Source organism: Myxine glutinosa, chromosome 6 (assembly GCF_964187855.1).
Source record: "Myxine glutinosa chromosome 6, kmMyxGlut1.1, whole genome shotgun sequence".
Lineage (NCBI taxonomy): Eukaryota > Metazoa > Chordata > Myxini > Myxiniformes > Myxinidae > Myxine > Myxine glutinosa.
Window position 1 is genome coordinate 102,186,585 of NC_136266.1, and position 18,698 is coordinate 102,205,282.

General features: G+C 45.1%; 1 protein-coding gene across 1 annotated transcript in view; it reads right to left on the reverse strand.

Moving 5' to 3' along the window:
* Window positions 1-10,376: 10,376 nt before the first annotated feature.
* The window catches only part of LOC137418444 (glutathione S-transferase theta-3-like), a 36,574-nt gene continuing 28,252 nt past the window's right edge, over window positions 10,377-18,698 (reverse strand). Inside the window, exon 5 of the mRNA XM_068104506.2 lies at window positions 10,377-10,903. Coding sequence (XP_067960607.2) covers window positions 10,694-10,903 — 210 coding nt within the window. The 3' untranslated portion in view covers window positions 10,377-10,693. The remainder of the gene's footprint in view (window positions 10,904-18,698) is intronic.

An 18,698-nucleotide genomic window follows, 5' to 3' on the forward strand; every position in this document is an offset into this window, starting at 1 on the left:
GGTGGACTGCGTGGGCGACGGCCCGGGAAAGGCAATCCGCTACCGGGTTGTCCTTCCCCGCGACGTGCTGGATGTCCGTCGTGTACTCGGACACGGCCGAGAGGTGACGCTGCTGCCGGGCCGACCACGGCTCGGTGACCTTGCCCATCGCGAAGATCAGCGGCTTGTGGTCGAGGAAGGCAGTGAACGCACGGCCCTCGAGCAGATGGCGGAAGTGCCTGACCGCCAAGTGAAGCCCGAGCAACTCGCGGTCGAAGGTACTGTAACGGCGTTCGGGCGGGCGAAGCTGCCGGCTAAAGAACGCCAGCGGTTGCCAAGCTCCACGCACCCATTGCTCGTGCACCGCGCCCACCGCGTAGTCCGAGGCATCGGTGGTGAGGGCGATCGGTGCATCGGGCGCCGGGTGCGCGAGCATGGTGGCGTTAGCCAAGGCGAGCTTCGCGCCCGTGAACGCCGTGTCCATCTGCTCGGTCCAGGTAACGTCGCCTTTGCCCGGCTTACCTCGGAGAGCTTCGTGCAGGGGGCGCAGGAGCTGGGCGATACGGGGCAGGAACCGATGGTAAAAGTTCACCATGCCCAGGAACTCCTGCAGCCCTCTGATCGTGCGGGGGCGCGGAAACCCCTTCACCGCCTCCACCTTGGCCGGCAGGGGGACGGCTCCGTGCCTGGTGACACGGTGCCCCAGAAAATCGATTGTGGCGGCGCCGAACCGGCACTTTGCGGGGTTCACAATCAGGCCATGCTGGCCCAGGCGTTCGAAGAGCGTGCGGAGGTGGCGTAGGTGCTCTTCGCGGGACGCGCTGGCGACGAGGATATCGTCCAGGTAGACGTAGACAAAATCCAAGTCGCGCAGGACGCTGTCCATCAGTCGCTGGAACGCCTGAGCCGCATTCTTCAGACCGAAGGGCATGCGCAGGAACTCGAAGAGTCCGAATGGCGTGATGACCGCCGTCTTCGGGACGTCCTCCGGCCTGACGGGGCCCTGATGGTAGCCGCGTATGAGGTCCACCTTCGAGAAGAAGGACCTGCCCGCCAAACGGGCGGAAAAGTCCTGAATGTGGGGGACGGGGTAGCGGTCGGGAGTCGTGGCGTCATTGAGACGGCGATAGTCCCCGCACGGTCGCCATCCCCCGCCGGGCTTCGGCACGATGTGCAGCGGCGACGACCAAGCGCTCTCTGAGCGCCGAACGATGCCGAGTCGCTCCAGGGTAGCGAATGCCGCTTTTGCCACCGCCAGCTTCGTCGGCTCGAGGCGGCGTGCCCGGGCGTAGACCGGTGGCCCGACGGTGGGGATGTGATGGGCCACCCCGTGCTTGACGGCCCCCGCCGAGAAGGTGGGCCGCGTGAGGGCCGGGAAGCCGGCGAGGAGGCGGGTGAATGCGTCCGCTGCCGGAAGCGTACAGACCAACGTGGCCGGAACCGAATCGTTCGGCAAGCCGCTTGGCAAGCCGCTCGTTGAGCTGGGCAACGCACAAGCGAGCGAGCTGAACGTCTCGGCCTGGACAAGCCGTCTGCGCTTGACGTCGACCAGGAGCCCATTAGCGCACAGGAAGTCCGCGCCAAGCAGTGCCATGGGCATGTCGGCGGTGACGAACGTCCATCGGAAAACCTGCCCTCCAAACCGCAGAGAGAGGCAGCGTTTTCCGTACGTACGGATGGGCGTCCCGTTCGCGGCAAGCAGCGCGGGGCCCCCACCCGCGGCGTGCTTGTCTGACGTGCCGGCGGGAATGACACTCACCTGCGCTCCCGTGTCGCACAGGTAACGGCGCCCGGAGAAGGTGTCCGTTATGAACAGCAGGCTGCTCGAACGGCCGGCGCTCATCGCCACTATTGAGCGCCGGCCCGGGCGTTTCCCGACCCGTTGAAGGAGCACGGCGGATGACACCGCCGAGCTTCGTGGCCGAACTTGGCGTGGAACCAGCACCAGGTGGTGGAGCTGGAGGAGCGCGGCTGGCTCCGCCAGGCCGGTGGAGTTGGCGGGTTTCCCCGTGGTGGCGGTTTTCGCCGCGGCGGTGGGCGGGGCGTGGCGGCGTTCACGAGGTGCGTATCAGCATGCTGCGTATGCTGTAGAAGCTGATGCTGTGGAACATGCTGCTGAACATCAGCCTCGAGGGCCGTGACGGCCACGCCGACGCTCGCCCGCGTGCCCGAAGCGGCGAAGTACCTGTCCGCCTCGGCTGCCAATGCTCAGGATTCCGTTAGCTCGGTCCCGGCCAACGCGAGGCGAACCTGCGCTGGAAGTTGGCGCCGGAAAAGCGCCCGGAATAGCGAACCGGGGGCTTCGTCGCCCAACAGTGACAGCATCTGGTCCATTCGGACCGACGGGCGCGTGTCGCCGAGCTCGGGGAGATCCAGGAGGCGGTCGGCCCGTGCGTCGTCTGTGAGGCCGAACGTGGCTAGGAGTAGTCGCTTGAGTGCCTCGTACTTGTGGCCGTCCGGTGGGTGGCGAAGGACGGACACAACTCGAGCGGCCGTGCCGGGCCCGAGGGAGGCGACGACATGGCAGTAGCGCATGTCGTCGTTGGTGAGGCGCCGAAGCTGAAATTGGGCTTCGGCTTGAACGAACCAGACTTCGGCCTGGGCCTCCCAAAATTCGGGAAGTTTAATCGCCATTGCCTTGTCGTTGGCCATTGCAATGGCGTCGTGTTCGGAAGGATCGCTACGGCAGATCCAACGTCGAGGGTCACCAGTGAAGCGCGGCGTTACGCGCGCTGCTTGTGAGCAAGGAGGAAGCGGACAAGCGGTAACATATAAACGTCTTTATTGTAAGAGCACACTGTAACACTGAACCGCTCCGGGCTGGGCGCCCGGTGTATATCATGACGCCACGCCTACCCCTCGGGCGTGGCCACCGCCCACTTGGTGCGTGGAATGATGTCACCACGCCAGTGGGCTTTTGTGTCCGCCACAACATAATCGATACTACTGTATTAAGAAACCGGGGCTAATTTGTTTGAAGTGGCCTGAAGGTGAGGCAGGAAGGCATTAAGCCTAAGGCCTGTACGTACTGTGTAGTTGGGAGACCCATAACGCAGCTTTTGAAATTTGATGATCATTTTAACAATCGGTTTGTTTGTGTTTCACACTGAATGAAAAACGTCAACGTAGAGCATGGCGATTGTGATATATGACAGATTCGACGATGTGTTTGGCCTGAACGACATATAAATCAAAATGTGTGGAGTCAGCCATTGTACGCCGTAATGACATCACAGAAGCAATCACATCACCCTGTCATGTGACCAGATCCTCAGCTCTGATTGGTTTACATTTGTGAGAGACATACATACATACGAACAGACAAACACTGTTCTAGACGGCTTTGCCCTATGAGCTATGCCGTAAAAACTATTTTGGTATGGTCAATTTTTGTATTTAAATAATGAATTTGCTTTCAGCATTTTTGATGTTTTGCCACTGTCAAGAGTCATCCACTTATTAGGTACATCAAATACAATGGAGTTTTTGTTTCGCTGTTTCTTCTCGCGAAAGTCCACCTCCTGACATCATTATACGATTCTCGTTACCATGAGTATAATTTGCTCTTGTCAAACAAACGTTGTACGCATTTGTGTATGCCAATACATAGTCACAGACGTGTTTATTATCTCCGCACCGAAGGTGGACGGTATGGAAGCATAGTGTTCATAGATGTGCACAACGGAAGGTGGATGGAGGTTGTTTTCACGTCTGTCTGTCTGTCTCTCTGTTTGTTTGTTTTTTTGTCTGTGAACAAGATATCTCAAAAACTTTGGATGGATTCAAACGAAATTTGGTGGAGATGTTTGGTGTTTGAGAAGGAATAATTGATTCAATTTTGGTAAACTACTGGATCTGGATACTGAAATTTCTAAGCGATTCTTCACCATTGAGAGATGCCTTCACAACTTGCCAGGGCGGTATGCAGCATTGAAAAAACGAAGGTATACAACAACACAACATGCATTTTAAAGGCCATTTTCCCTGCTAGAGCGGGGGTTAGCCTTGCGGTCCCCATGACAATCTTCTCCATTTTGCCCTATTTTCTGCATCTCCCCTTGTTAACCCTTTTGCCGGCATTTCTTCTTCCACCATCTTTAGCCAAGTGTTTCTCGGTCTTCCCCGTCCTCTACTTCCTTCTACATTCATTTCCATCACTCTTCTCAACCAGTCACTTTCATCCTTCCTCAACACATGACCAAACCATCTCAACCTGTTTCTCTTCACAGCATCCATCACAGGCCCTATTCCAATCATCTTTCACAATTCATCATTTGTCTTCCTCTCTCTCAACGATACTCCACACATCCACCGAACCATTCGCATTTCCACCCTTTCCAGCCTTCATTGCTGCTCCACGTTCATTACCCATGTCTCGCTCCCATAAATCATAACACTTCTCACACATGCAGCATACACCTTTCCCTTCAGCTTCAACGACACTCCCCTCATCATCAGCACGCCACTCAATTCCCGAAACTTCTTCCATGCACATCTCACTCGAGCAACCGTTGCCGAGTCTGATCCACCTTCTCCATTCAGCATGTCTCCGAGGTAGCAAAATGTTTTCACACCTTCCAGCTTCACGCCGTCTCCAAGATCCAACTCAACATTTCCTCCATCTGCAGCTCCCTCTGTGCACACCTTACATTTGAATGTAGCTGCCACACTGGTTAATGACCCTCTCAGACCACTACATTTTTGATGAACCCACTCAGCGCACATTGTACACTGAATGGAGTTCACTCTGACACCCTTCCTACACACAGCACAGGGCCACTTCCCAGTTCTTTCCACCTCACCACATGCTTTACCACTTGCCATCACCTTCGTCTTTCCGATATTCACCTTCAGACCGTTTGTCTCCATACATTCCTTCCACGTGTTCATCTTTTCCTTCAGTCCATCCATACTTTCCGCAATCAACACCAGATCATCTGCATACAACAACTCCCACGGTAAACCCTCCTTTACGTTCTGAGCCAGCACCTCCATCACATCTACAAATAGTAGTGGACTTAGTACCGACCCCTGATGCACTCCCACCTTCACCTCAAACTCACCACTGTTCCCGTCCTTCGTCCTTACAGCTGTGCGCGCTCTTTTGTACATTGCCATCACTACTCTGATCAACCATTCCTCCACTCCTAACTTCCTCAACGCCCATGTCAATACTTTGCGTGGAACCCGATCGAATGCTTTCTCCAGATCAACAAACCCAAGAAACAACTTCTTCCTCTTCTCCATGTACTTCTCCTGCAACTGCCTCACAATGAAAAGCACGTCTGTCGTTCCTCTTCCTGGCATAAATCCAAACTGCATTTCGTCGATCTTCACTTTCTTCCTTATCCTCCTCTCCAACACCCTTTCCAATACCTTCATTCCATGCTCCAATAACTTTATCGCTCGGTACGAGCCACACTCCAGAGGGTCACCTTTCCCCTTGTATAGAGGGACGAGGGTACTCAGTTCCCAATCCACTGGAATGCGGCCTTCTTTCACCACCAGATTACAGATCTCTGTCATTCTCTTCACACCCCAACTTCCTGCTGCCTTCAACATATCTCCCACAACTCCCGTCGGCCCTCCCGCTTTTCTACCCTTCATTGCTTTTATCGCTTCCTCAACTTCCTTCTCAGTTATCTTCTCTGCCGGTCCTAAAACTGGGTTACTCTCTATGTTGCCATCCCATTCATTCTCTGTATTCAACAGCATTTCCATATATCTTTTCCATCTTCCTTTAATTCCATCTGGGTCGACAACGATTTGTCCCACTTCATCCTTCAAGCAGCTCACCCCCATCACATCACACCTCTCTTTCGCTATCTGCTTTGCAATCCTGAATACTGCTTTCTGACCCTCTTCCGAATCCAAGCGTTCTCCGAACATTTTCCTACATGCCTCCTGCGCCTTTGCTACCTCTTTCTTTGCAGCCTTCCTGGCTGCCTTATAACTTTCATGCTCTGCTGTTTCTGCTCCCGTACCCTTCGCCTTCTGCCACTCCTTGAACTTCTTCCTCTTCTCGTCAATCCTCTTTCCAGCTTCATCATCCCACCACCATGTTTCCGAGTGCCTCGGTGGTCCTTTTGTCCATCCACATACCTCACCAACGGCTCCCAACAGACTAGCTTTCATTGACATCCAACCACTTTCAAGCTCAACCACATCATCCTCGACCCTACTCAGCCTCTCTTTTAATGCCTCCCTTACTGTCACCTCTTTCAACCTCCACACCTTCATTCTCGGTTGGTACTTCACCCGCCGAGCTCTCCTCGCACCTTTCACCCTTACGTCGCAGACAACCAAGTGGTGCTGTGAAACAGCCTCCTCCCCCGGGATCACCTTTGTGTCTCGGAGGTGCCCCCTATCTCGCCTACGCACCATCAGGTAGTCAACGGTTGTCGTCGACCCACCTGACGTGTATGTAACAAGCTTATTATCCTCTTTCTGGAAATGAGTATTACAAATCAACAAATCAGCTCCATCAGCAAACTCCAAAATCCTTTCACCTTCTCAATTTCTCACACCATATCCGTAACCCCCATGAACTCCGTCAAAACCATCCATACTCCTTCCCACATGTCCATTTAGGTCTCCTCCTACCACAACAACTTCCTCATCTTTCACGTTTTCCATCAGCTTCTCTATCGCACACCAGAACTTGTCCTTCTCTTCATCGCTCCGACCAACCTGCGGAGCATATCCCGAGATGACGTTCACCAAGAGCTTTCCTATCATCATTTTCACCATCATCAACCTATCACTCACTCTGGTCACACTCACCACACTGTCTACAAACTCCTCAGAAAACAGGACACCAACACCATTCATGCCCTCCAGGCACCCTTGCCACACAAACTTGTATTTCTGTCCCTGCCTACCCTTCACCATTCTCACACCACTTCCCTTCCATCTCGTCTCTTGCACACAACATATGTCCACTCTTCTTCTGACCAATACTTCCACCACTTCTCCTGATCTCCCTGTCATTGTCCCTACATTCCATGTCCCAAACCTCAGAAACCGATCTCCACTTCGGGCTGTACCCTGCCCACATGTAGTTGTAATTGTCATGGTTCTCTTTTTTGAGGCAATGTTTTTTTTTTTGGCCGGATGCCCTTCCTGACGCCAACCCTCTTAGTCGCCTCCTACAACACGCAGGGATACGGCGTACCTATTCTTATCCAGGGTACACACTGGGAAACGTTTAAAACATGGAAATCCTGGGGGGGATCACCGCTGCGGTTTAAACATATTTAAATTAATATTTTAACAAAACCACGAAAACAATCTGGGAAAAGTCTCTCAGTGAGAACGTGGATTTGAGAAAGCAGGAGCAGAGGTGAAAGAACAAACGCGATATAGGGGGCGGGGCACAAGTCGAGACGAGGAGGCCGCACGAGACACCAGGCCGCACGAGGCGCGGACAAAGAAACGACTAATTACACACAAATTTGCAACAACTACAAAACCAAAACCAAATAGAAACACACAATAACACATACACAACAAAATACGCAGCGGAAATTTGACAAAGAAACGAACGGGAAAACACTCAAACTTTGATGCCGTGGAGAGATCAAAGCAAGCCCCGTCGCTCGAGGGACCGGAAGCCGACTCGAAAAAAAACAAAAAAAACGAAGGTATGTCGTACGATATTTCAAAACGTTACGGATGGATTCGGCAGAAACGTGGTGAACAGGATGGGTGTGTGAAAAGGAAGAATTGATTCGATTTTGGTGAAGATCCTAATCCGGATACGAGAATTTAAAAGTTTTTCAATTGATTCTTCACCATTGAGTGATGAGGCCAAAAACGATATATAGCATGATATTTCAAAATTTGAGGATGAGTTATAACAAAACTTGATGGATCAGTTGATTCGGTGACCAGAACAAACTCTTTAGATTTTGGTTCAGGTCCGGATGCAGAATGTGCTCTCTTCCGAGCACCATTCTAGTTCACCCTTAAATGATCCATGAAGGTCGCTCCACTCCACCCACCATCCATGTATGTAACATTTTGTGTACTACCATTACACCGTTTGTAATTCAGCAGTAATGTTGCTAGTTTAGTCAAAAGGGAGTCTAAACATCAATTTCAAAGATGAGAATTCCTCTATCTTGATCGTTATTGAAGGTCTCACTTTCAATTTGAAGGTCTTGGTCTCACATTGAAGGTGTGAGAAGGTCTCACAGTTTAGACCCTTGTAGGGAAAAATGCATCATATTGCAAATGCAACTTTCACAGTAATTTCTGAGAAGGCCGTCTTGTCTTTACATTCTTTATTCAACATATTGAGGATATGACATAGTTAAGTGAAAGAGGCAAGCAGATAAATTATTTATTTCCTTTACCTCAAAGTGTGGCTCCAAGAAATGTGATTAAAACGAGGAATAACTTACAAGTTATAACAATACATTCACATTCACAATACATTCACAAACATCTTATACACCCATCCCTGAAAACCTCTGAGTCTAGGTGATTTTGCTGATTGTACAAACTCTACATTCTGTCCGATCAAATTCCAGGATTACATGGCAGGTATGTTTTACCTCAAATTAGGGCCTGAGACTAGCCTCGCCCTTCCCAAAAAGACAGCAGAGGCCATTCTAATCGGTGTGTCTGTCAGTGTAAGTCCACATTAATACAGACCATTCATTATTAGACATTTTCCGATCTACAGCGTGGTACAAAATGATGTGCAACTTTTCAAACAGCTGTCATAATTTTACTAATATGACCCTATTTTTTATTTTCAGGTTGTCTAACGAACATGGTTTAAAGTTTCTTTTTCAATGAAGTTTCAAACATGTCGAACAATTTCTCTGTGCCCCAACACACGCTCATTTTAGAGACGTGTTTTGAGTCAGTCATGTTTCTACATGAAAGCAGTTTCATAGGGTCAATCCAAATGCAACTAGAACGGGCACTCGGTAGAGCGCATACCTTCGCCGCAGCTACTGTTCTGTACTTGGCATGGGAGTGTAGGGAACAGAACAGTGAACAGTTTGGTGCTGATTTCATGCAAATCGGATAAGAATTGACCGAGTTATGACAAAAAACGCACATTTTGCAAGGTCGTGACCCCCCTGACCTTTGACCCCCAACCGCTAACAAGGGTAATGTCTTCACTGGGTCATGTCGTATATCACAAGATCGGGCATTGAATTCTGAACATTTTGGCATTAGTTGCATGCCAATTGGATAAAAATTGACCGCGCTATGGTAAAAATACGATTTTGACCTTTTCGTGACCTTGACCTTGACCTTTGACCCGATTGCTCCCAAAATCTAATCAAATGTGTCCCGTATAATAACCAATCATCCCACCAAATTTCATGCAATTCGGTTGAATACTTTTTGAGTTATGCGAATAACATACACACACACACACACAGACATACAAATAAATACACAGCGATCAAAACATAACCTTCCGCTTTTGCGAAGGTAATAATTCCACATTACAAAACCATCAAACTTATTGTTGAAAAGTTTAGAGACACTGGAAGTGTTAAAGTCCAAACTAAAGGAGACTCTGTCATCCAGAGGCTGTAAGAGAAGCTTTGCAGGCTTCTCTGAAAAAGTGGATACGCCGAATTGCAGAGCTGGTTGGAACTTCTCACACGATCGTTGGCAGAATCATACACGACAATCAGAAACTGTATCCGTACAAGATACTGTTACTGCAACACCAGAACAAAATAAATAATAAGGGAGAAAGAAACAAGATGGACGAACAACACATGGACCCCCTCCTCTCCCCGGGCCTGTCACCTCCTGACTTTTACCTATGGGGGTCCCTCAAAGCTAAAGTCCAAGAAAACAACACACACACACACACAATGCAGGAGTTGGAAAACAACATCAGATGCATACCAGCTCCAGTCTTCAGCCGAGTCATCGACAACTTCGCTGTCCGTGTGGTAGCTCTCATCCAGAGGCGCGGTGCTTGGATTGAGCGTTTCATCAACTACCAATGATATAGCTCATTACTGCTTATTGAAGCATTTTTTCGCTATAATAAACAAAAACGTAACTAATCTTGTGTATTATTAGACAAAACAAACAAAATCGACCAATAAAAAATATATATATTGCAGTTAAATAAAAAGTTGCACATTATTTTGGACCACCTTGTATATACCTTGGCGAAGCTCTGCATTTTAAAGCTCTGTCAAGATGTTTAAGGCCATGCAAGAAAATATCCATCCAAAGGGTAACGTTTTGTGGGCTTGGCCAGTTTTCTTTTCTCTCCTCCATGACCACTCCCTGGAATATGCTTTACACTCACAAGTCGACTGCTGGCAACCATTTATTTAGTGTGTAAGTGAAAATCAATTAATAATAAAAAAAGAATGAGGAAATAAGAGGACAAACAAACCACCGACTGATATTGAAGATAATTTTATCCCAATTGGATGGCGAGAAAGATGGATTTTAAATTCATTTTCAGAGTGTACCCTGGATTGGTACTATTGGAAACATTCTGATCACAAATCCATTCACCACAATTACACAATAAAAGAGAGTCCCTAAGATTAATCGCTTTGCTTTTGCTGTAATTCCACCAAAAGAAAAACTAAATGAAACAGATATTTGAATGCTTGCAAATAAATACTTATGATATGAGATTGTGTATGTGCATTACTCTATCCAGGACAAGAACTCCATTCTCGACCCACCATCGAAAAACCAATTCAGATCTTTACCCAGCAAAAAGACTCAGCTTGGCCTGAAGACGGTTGGCCAGAGCCTTCTTCTCAGACTCTCCGAGCATTTGCAGAGCTTCTGTGCCTCGAAGGAGCTTGCCGTTGGCCTCCCGGACCACAACGTCACCTAAGGCAGACTCGAGGCGATCACGCCATGCCTGTAGTTCCTTGTGACTTCTCAGGATGTCACGACCTGCTGTAAGAGGCTGGGGGTACATGGTTTGGAGAGAGTAAAGGGAGAAACAAATAACGCGTGGAGTGAGGTGAATTGTAGCGAAACATTCAGCCATTTTGTGTCTATATATATATATATATATATATACATATATATATATATATATATATATATATATATATATATATATATATATATGCAGCCAAAAGCACCCGGCGTTGCCCGGGTTCTTTTTGAATTAATTTACTACTACAATTAAGCTTTTACGCGCGGCCGAAGAAGATTGACTACTATAATTCAGCTCAGCTTTTAATTGTGAAATGGGCCCAGCCCGGCCGAAGTGGCCTTGACCGGCCTCGCCACCTAGCCCATAACCTTCCCGGGGCCCTTCCCGTCATTTTTAGTTCGTTTTGAATGAATTTACTACTATAATTCAGCTTTTACTCACGGTCGTAGAAGATTGACTACGATAATTCAGCTCAGCCTTTAATTGCGAAATGGGCCCAGCTCGGCCGAGGTAGGCCTCGACCGGCCTCGCCACCTAGCCTAAAACCTTCCGGGGGCCTGTCCCGACATTTTTTGTATGAGAGGTTTCCTCCTATCTTTCACCGTTCAGGAGATTAGCTTGCGCAGACAAACAAACTTTCTTTTATATATATATATACAGTCACGTGACAAAGTAAGTACACCCCATGTAAGGTTTTGACTTTTTCAACATATTTCAACATACAGCTATTTGATCTTCATTTCCACAATATTGATAGATAAAGGTGATATAATATAACAAATATCATGAAACATTTACATTTTGTAGTCCATTGTATAATTTAAATAAACATCAATGCAAATTTCGCATGTGGAAAAAGTAAGTACACCCCTACATTTATCACTACTTCAAATACCTAAAATTAAAATCAGGTGCACCAGTTCAGGTGAAAATGATTATTACATCGTCAGAGAGGATCTTGGAGGAACCTGTCTTATTTAAACCTCAGACATTTAGTTTGGTTTGCTCTTTGTTGTTGAAGTGTGCGGCATCACCATGCCTAGATCAAAAGAGCTCTCTGAGGACTTCAGAAAGAAGGTTATAGATGCCTACGAGTCTGGGAAGGGATTTAAAAAGATCTCCAAACAATTTGAAATCAATCATTCGACTGTCCGGAAGATCATCTACAAGTGGAGAAGATTCCAAACAACTGCCAACTTGTTCAGGCCAGGCCGCCCCAGCAAGTTCAGCCCGAGAGCAGACCGCAAGATGCTGAAAGAAGTCTCCAAGAACCCCAAAATGTCATCATGGGACCTACAGGTAGCTCTTGCCACTGTTGATGTCAAAGTGCACGAGTCTACCATTAGAAAGAGGCTGCACAAATTTGATCTACATGGGAGGTGTGTGCCAGGAGGAAACCTTTGCTGTCCAGAAAGAACATCAGGGCAAGACTAAAGTTTGCCAATGAACACCTCGGCAAAGACCAGCACTTCTGGAACAATGTGCTCTGGACAGATGAGTCAATGGTAGAGCTATTTGGCCACAGTACCAGAAGACATGTTTGGCGAAAACCAAAGACAGCATTTGACCACAAGAACCTGATACCAACTGTAAAGCATGGTGGTGGAAATATTATGGTTCGGGGCAGCTTTGCTGCATCAGGGCCTGGGCAGCTCACCATCATAGAATCCACTATGAATTCTTCATTGTACCAGAGGGTGCTTGAGGATAATGTGAGGCCATCTGTCGGAAAGTTGAAGCTCAACCGAAGGTGGACCTTGCAACATGACAATGACCCTAAACATACCAGTAAATCCATCAAGGAATGGCTGAAAAGAAAGAAATGGAGGGTTCTGGAATGGCCAAGTCAAAGCCCGGATCTAAATCCCATCGAGATGTGGGGGGATTTGAAACGAGCTGTGCATGCAAGAAACCCCTCAAACATCGCACAGCTGAAAGAATTCTGCATGGAGGAGTGGGCAAAAATTTCTCCCAGTCGATGTCAGAGACTGGTAGACAGTTATAAGAAATGCCTACTTGAAGGGTGTACTTACTTTTCTGCCAAAGGGGGCAATACCACCTATTAGAGCCAAGGGTGTACTTACTTTTTCCACATGCGAAATTTGCATTTATGTTTATTTAAATTATACAATGGACTACAAAATGTAAATGTTTCATGATATTTGTTATATTATATCACCTTTATCTATCAATATTGTTGAAATGAAGATCATATAGCTGTATGTTGAAATATGTTGAAAAAGTCAAAACTTTACATGGGGTGTACTTACTTTTTCACGTGACTGTATGTGTGTATGTATATATATATATATATATATATATATATATATATATATATATATATATACATAATGACATTTGTTTGCTGTATTCTGTGTCACCGACACTGTGATGGAAACAAGAGTAACACAGGTAAAGAAGCTTGGAACAATCTTAAAGAACATACAAAAAAATGGATTTGATGACACTGGTAAAAAAATGGGAAAAAATGGTATGGCACATTATTTCATGAAGTTTCTTCGGAAAAGGAACCAAATGGCATATACTTTCATAAATTGAGCAAAACTCAGCTGACGTGTGGAACTAAATTGGAGCAAGGCTTAAATATCCACAGAATCAGAAATTCATGTTCTGGTTTAATGAATAGATATAGCATCACTTAATCGTTGTTTTTATTGAATAAATATATTGGAAAGAACATATTGTTATGTTTGTGGGGGGTAGGCAATACCTTAGTCCAGCTAGAATTGTATAGGTAGTGTGCTCCGACTGTCGTGAAGAAGAAGAACCCCATGTATCATAAGTAGGAAATTTGTTTAGACCGGATGTCGTATAAGCGCTGTCTTTGTTCCCATCATGAGGGGTGGGGTTACATTAATTAGTTAGGGATTGTGGGTAATGAATCCCCTGTATGTAATGGCCTCTGTTATTTTTCCTCTGTTCCTTATGACACCAGCAGCACACACCTAGCCAGGCAATCGCACATTTATAACACTAAATAAAAGCGACCGGAACAAGACATTCAACAATACCAGTGGTACTGCCAGCCGCGACATCGCCACATCAAGCAGGCAGGGTCGTAAGGCCACGCCCGAAGAAGAGCGGTTGGTCCGGGATTGATTAAAGCAAGAACTGCTAAGATGGGACTATTGGATTGGTGGAGCAGGCACAGATGACGTCAGAGCCTTGAGTATAAAGGAACGCTCTCCTCGACATTTTCTCCTCTTAGCTTGCTCTGATTTTCGGGATTCGACAACGAACGGTCGAAGTTCATGAGTATTCTTGCCCTCTTGGCTGTCTCTCATCTTCTGGCTTTGGTGGTGAGCGGTGACGGTTTCGTATCTCACTCTGCTTCGGGATTTCACGGCGAACGGTCGGAGTTTATAGCGCTCCGGCGCAAGTGGGATTCATTGATGAGCACATAAACATTTTGTGGCGCTCTTGGACATTGGAAGTCTGGACGCTCGGGAGGACGAGCATGGCTGAGTGAACGAGAGCGCGCGTAGGCCTTTTGCCCGCCAAGGCCGGTGCCGCGTCCGGATTGCCCGCTCGGGGCCTGGACGACTCCTGATGAGGTTCAAGAGCAGCTCGGAGGTAAGTGCCCACAAAAATAACACGCATTTACTTTCACCTTTATTTTTCCCTTTGTGTGTATTCGAGTCTGTATGGGGACGTCCCGTTTAGTAATCTTATTTTGCCGTGTTTTATTTTGTTACCGGCATTCTTCAATAAAGCCGGTATTTTTGTACATTTTAAATCTGTGTTTGGAAAATCTGGAAAATCAAGGTGAGACAGACAGACAGACAGACAGACAGAGAGAAAACCTAGAGAGGGAACTCCCTCTGGTGAAACCTTTAGGGGTCTAATAACCAGTCTGTCATTTATCTAACTCTGGAGCATTAAACTTGGTTTTAGAACAGGAAGCAGTAACAAAAGACCGTGATTCAGGAGAAAGTGACTCTTAATTCTGATGATTATGATGACTATGGTTATGATGATGGCTGACATATCCCCAGAGAAATTATCACTATTAAATTTATAATACAGTCAGGGTAATCTACCAATATTAATTTTTATAATACAGATTCATAGTGCTCAGGATTGGCTTCCTTGGACCTGAAAGTTAATGTTTAGATACACAGAACACACTTGAACAACCTGTACTGAAATCTCACGTTAAAAATTTTTTTTTTAGAAACAATGTTTATTTTTGACAAAGTCATTATACCTAGTCAAAACAGTTGAGTTCCATCCAATTAAAAACGCTGTCACTATTCCATACAGTTCAGCGCGCGATCTTGTTGTCATTCTCACAAACAAGCATGGGCGAAAGCAGCTCTGAATCTGACGGTTCTTCAACGTCAAAACAACCAAAAATTATGAGGTGTCATAATGCCGCAAATTATGACACGAAGTTCAATCCAGAATGCGCGAATAAATATCCAGCGTGTGCGTATTTAATTAGAACTTTAGCATGTACATATAGAATTAGAACTTTAGCATGTACATATAGAATTAGAACTTTAGCATGTACAATAGAATTAGAACTTTAGCATGTACATATAGAATTAGAACTTTAGCATGTACATATCAAATTAGAACTTTAGCATGTATGTATAGAATTAGAACTTTAGCATGTACATATAGAATTAGAACTTTAGCATGTACATATCAAATTAGAACTTTAGCATGTATGTATAGAATTAGAACTTTAGCATGTATGTATAGAATTAGAACTTTAGCATGTACATATAGAATTAGAACTTTAGCATGTACATATCAAATTAGAACTTTAGCATGTATGTATAGAATTAGAACTTTAGCATGTACGTATTGAATTAGAACTTTAGCATGTACATATAGAATTAGAACTTTAGCATGTACATATCAAATTAGAACTTTAGCATGTATGTATAGAATTAGAAATTTAGGGTGTACATATCAAATTAGAACTTTAGCGTGTACATATCAAATTAGAACTTTAGTATGTACATATAGAATTAAATCTTTAGCATGCACATATCAAATTAGAACTTTAGCATGTACACATCAAATTATAACTTTACCATGTACATATCGAATTAGAACTTTAGCATGTACATATCAATTCGAACTTTAGCATGTACATATCGAATTAGAACTTTAGCATGTACATATCAATTCGAACTTTAGCATGCACATATAGAATTAGAACTTTAGCGTGTACATATCGAATTAGAACTTTAGCATGTACATATCGAATTAGAACTTTAGCATGTACATATCAATTCGAACTTTAGCATGTACATATCGAATTATAACTTTAGCGTGTACATATGGAATTATAACTTAAGCGTGTACATATAGAATTAGAAATTTAGCATGTATGTATAGAATTAGAAATTTAAGGTGTACATATCAAATTAGAACTTTAGCATGTACATATCAAATTAGAACTTTAGTATGTACATATAGAATTAAATCTTTATCATGCACATATCAAATTAGAACTATAGCGTGTACACATCAAATTAGAACTTTAGCATGTACATATGGAATTAGAACTTCAGCATGTACATATCGAATTAGAACTTTAGCATGTACATATCAATTCGAACTTTAGCATGCACATATAGAATTAGAACTTTAGCGTGTACATATCAAATTAGAACTTTAGCATGTATGTATAGAATTAGAACTTTAGCATGTACATATCAATTCGAACTTCAACATGTACATATAGAATTAGAACTTTAGCATGTACATATCAATTCGAACTTTAGCATGTACATATAGAATTAGAACTTTAGCGTGTACATATGGAATTATAACTTAAGCGTGTACATATAGAATGAGAAATTTAGCATGTACAGACTTGGCATTTAATATGGAATTTTTTTTTTTTCTTGACTTGGGTTTACTTTCTCAACTCGGTATATCAATCTGGTGAGTTTCTTTTTCGCTTCGGTGATTTCTTTGTTAAAAGAACCATGTCACTGATTGTCTGTCGCAGCAAGAAGTCAATAACAGGATTATATCACAGGTGGCGTGACAAAATGTACGGACAGGTACATTTGACGATTGACTTCACAATCGGGTATATAAGGGTTGTTGCGTTCTGTATTAGTGGAAAACAACTGCTGCACGTCTACAAAAGTTATTGCCGCTTCCCCTGGAGATGGTCCGTCAACTCGACAATGCTGTTTGTCATTTAGTGGTGGTTTTACGAAATTCCGGCATGAAACAGCATGCTATTGCTCGGCAGTATGGCATCACTCAAGGTCAGGTGTCAAAGATCCTGAAACAAAATGCTCAGAAGGGTGTCCCTACTCCAATACCGAGGTCAGGATGTCCCCGCAGAACCACAAGGAGGGATGATCGCCAGCTGCACCGGTTAGTCCGCAATGGCCGTACCAAGTCAGCTAATCGGCTTAGGGCTGAGTGGCAGCAATTGACAAATGTGCCTGTATCCAGAAGGCTAGTCAACCAACGACTGGTTCAAGCAGGCTGTCGTGCCAGGCATCCCCTTAGAAAGCCACGTCTGACCAGACAACACCACCAACGCCGATTGCAGTGGGCCAGAGAGCACCGTCAATGGCAGCCAGGACACTGGAATCACGTGATCTTCAGTGACATGTCTAGATTTCTGGTCTATCGTCAATATAGCCGCGTCCGAGTGCGCAGACAAGTGCATGAAGCCTACAACGAAGATTGTATAGTGCCAAGAGTCCAAGCTGGAGGTGGTGGGGTGACCGTTTGGGCTGCTTTTCATGCAGGGGAAAAACTGACCTGGTTGTTCTGAATGGAAACCTGAACCAGTTCAAGCACAGGGCCATTCTGGAAGAAACATTGCTTCCATTTGTTCGTGCAGCCTTTCGAGGAAACTTTGTCTTCCAAGATGACAATGCACGGCCTCATCGTGCTCACATGATCCAACACTTTCTTGCTGACCGTGGTGTAGAGCATATGGAGTGGCCTGCCATGTCCCCGGATATGAATCCGATAGAGAACTTGTGGGCAGAATTAACGCGTCAAATTGACAACTTGGACCAGCAGCCTGCCTCTGTGCGTGAATTGCAGCAGGCAATTGTAACTGCATGGCAAGTGATTCCTGTCCAAGCTTTGGCAAATCTCGTGAACAGCATGCCTCAAGGTGTACGTGCTCTCCTGAATGCTCGTGGGGGTTACACGAAGTACTGAACTGTAATTTTACTGTCGGTAATCCCAGTCGTAATTTAGCTTTTGTTTTTGTTAAAAAAAAAATTCGGCTAATGTGCAAAATAAAGAGATTCTTCTGGAAAACGCACAGAAGTTTAACACAGTACTGTCCGTGAATTGAGTTCGATATCAGTTTCCATCACTTTCAAGGATCAATTTATTTGCTTCGAAATGTCAAATGTGGTTTTTGTTTCTTTTAAAGGTCACATTAACAAAATCTAGAATAATTTCAAAATTATTCCAATGAACTTCTGGTTCTAAGTCATCTTGAAAAGTAAGTTCACTCCCACAAAAAAAATATTCCATATTAAATGCCAAGTCTGTATGTATAGAATTAGAAATTTAGGGTGTACATATCAAATTAGAACTTTAGCGTGTACATATCAAATTAGAACTTTAGTATGTACATATACAATTAAATCTTTAGCATGCACATATCAAATTAGAACTATAGCGTGTACACATCAAATTAGAACTTTAGCATGTACATATGGAATTAGAACTTTAGCATGCACATATAGAATTAGAAATTTAGCATGTACATATCAATTCGAACTTTAGCATGTACATATAGAATTCGAACTTTAGCATGTACATATCAATTCGAACTTTAGCATGTACA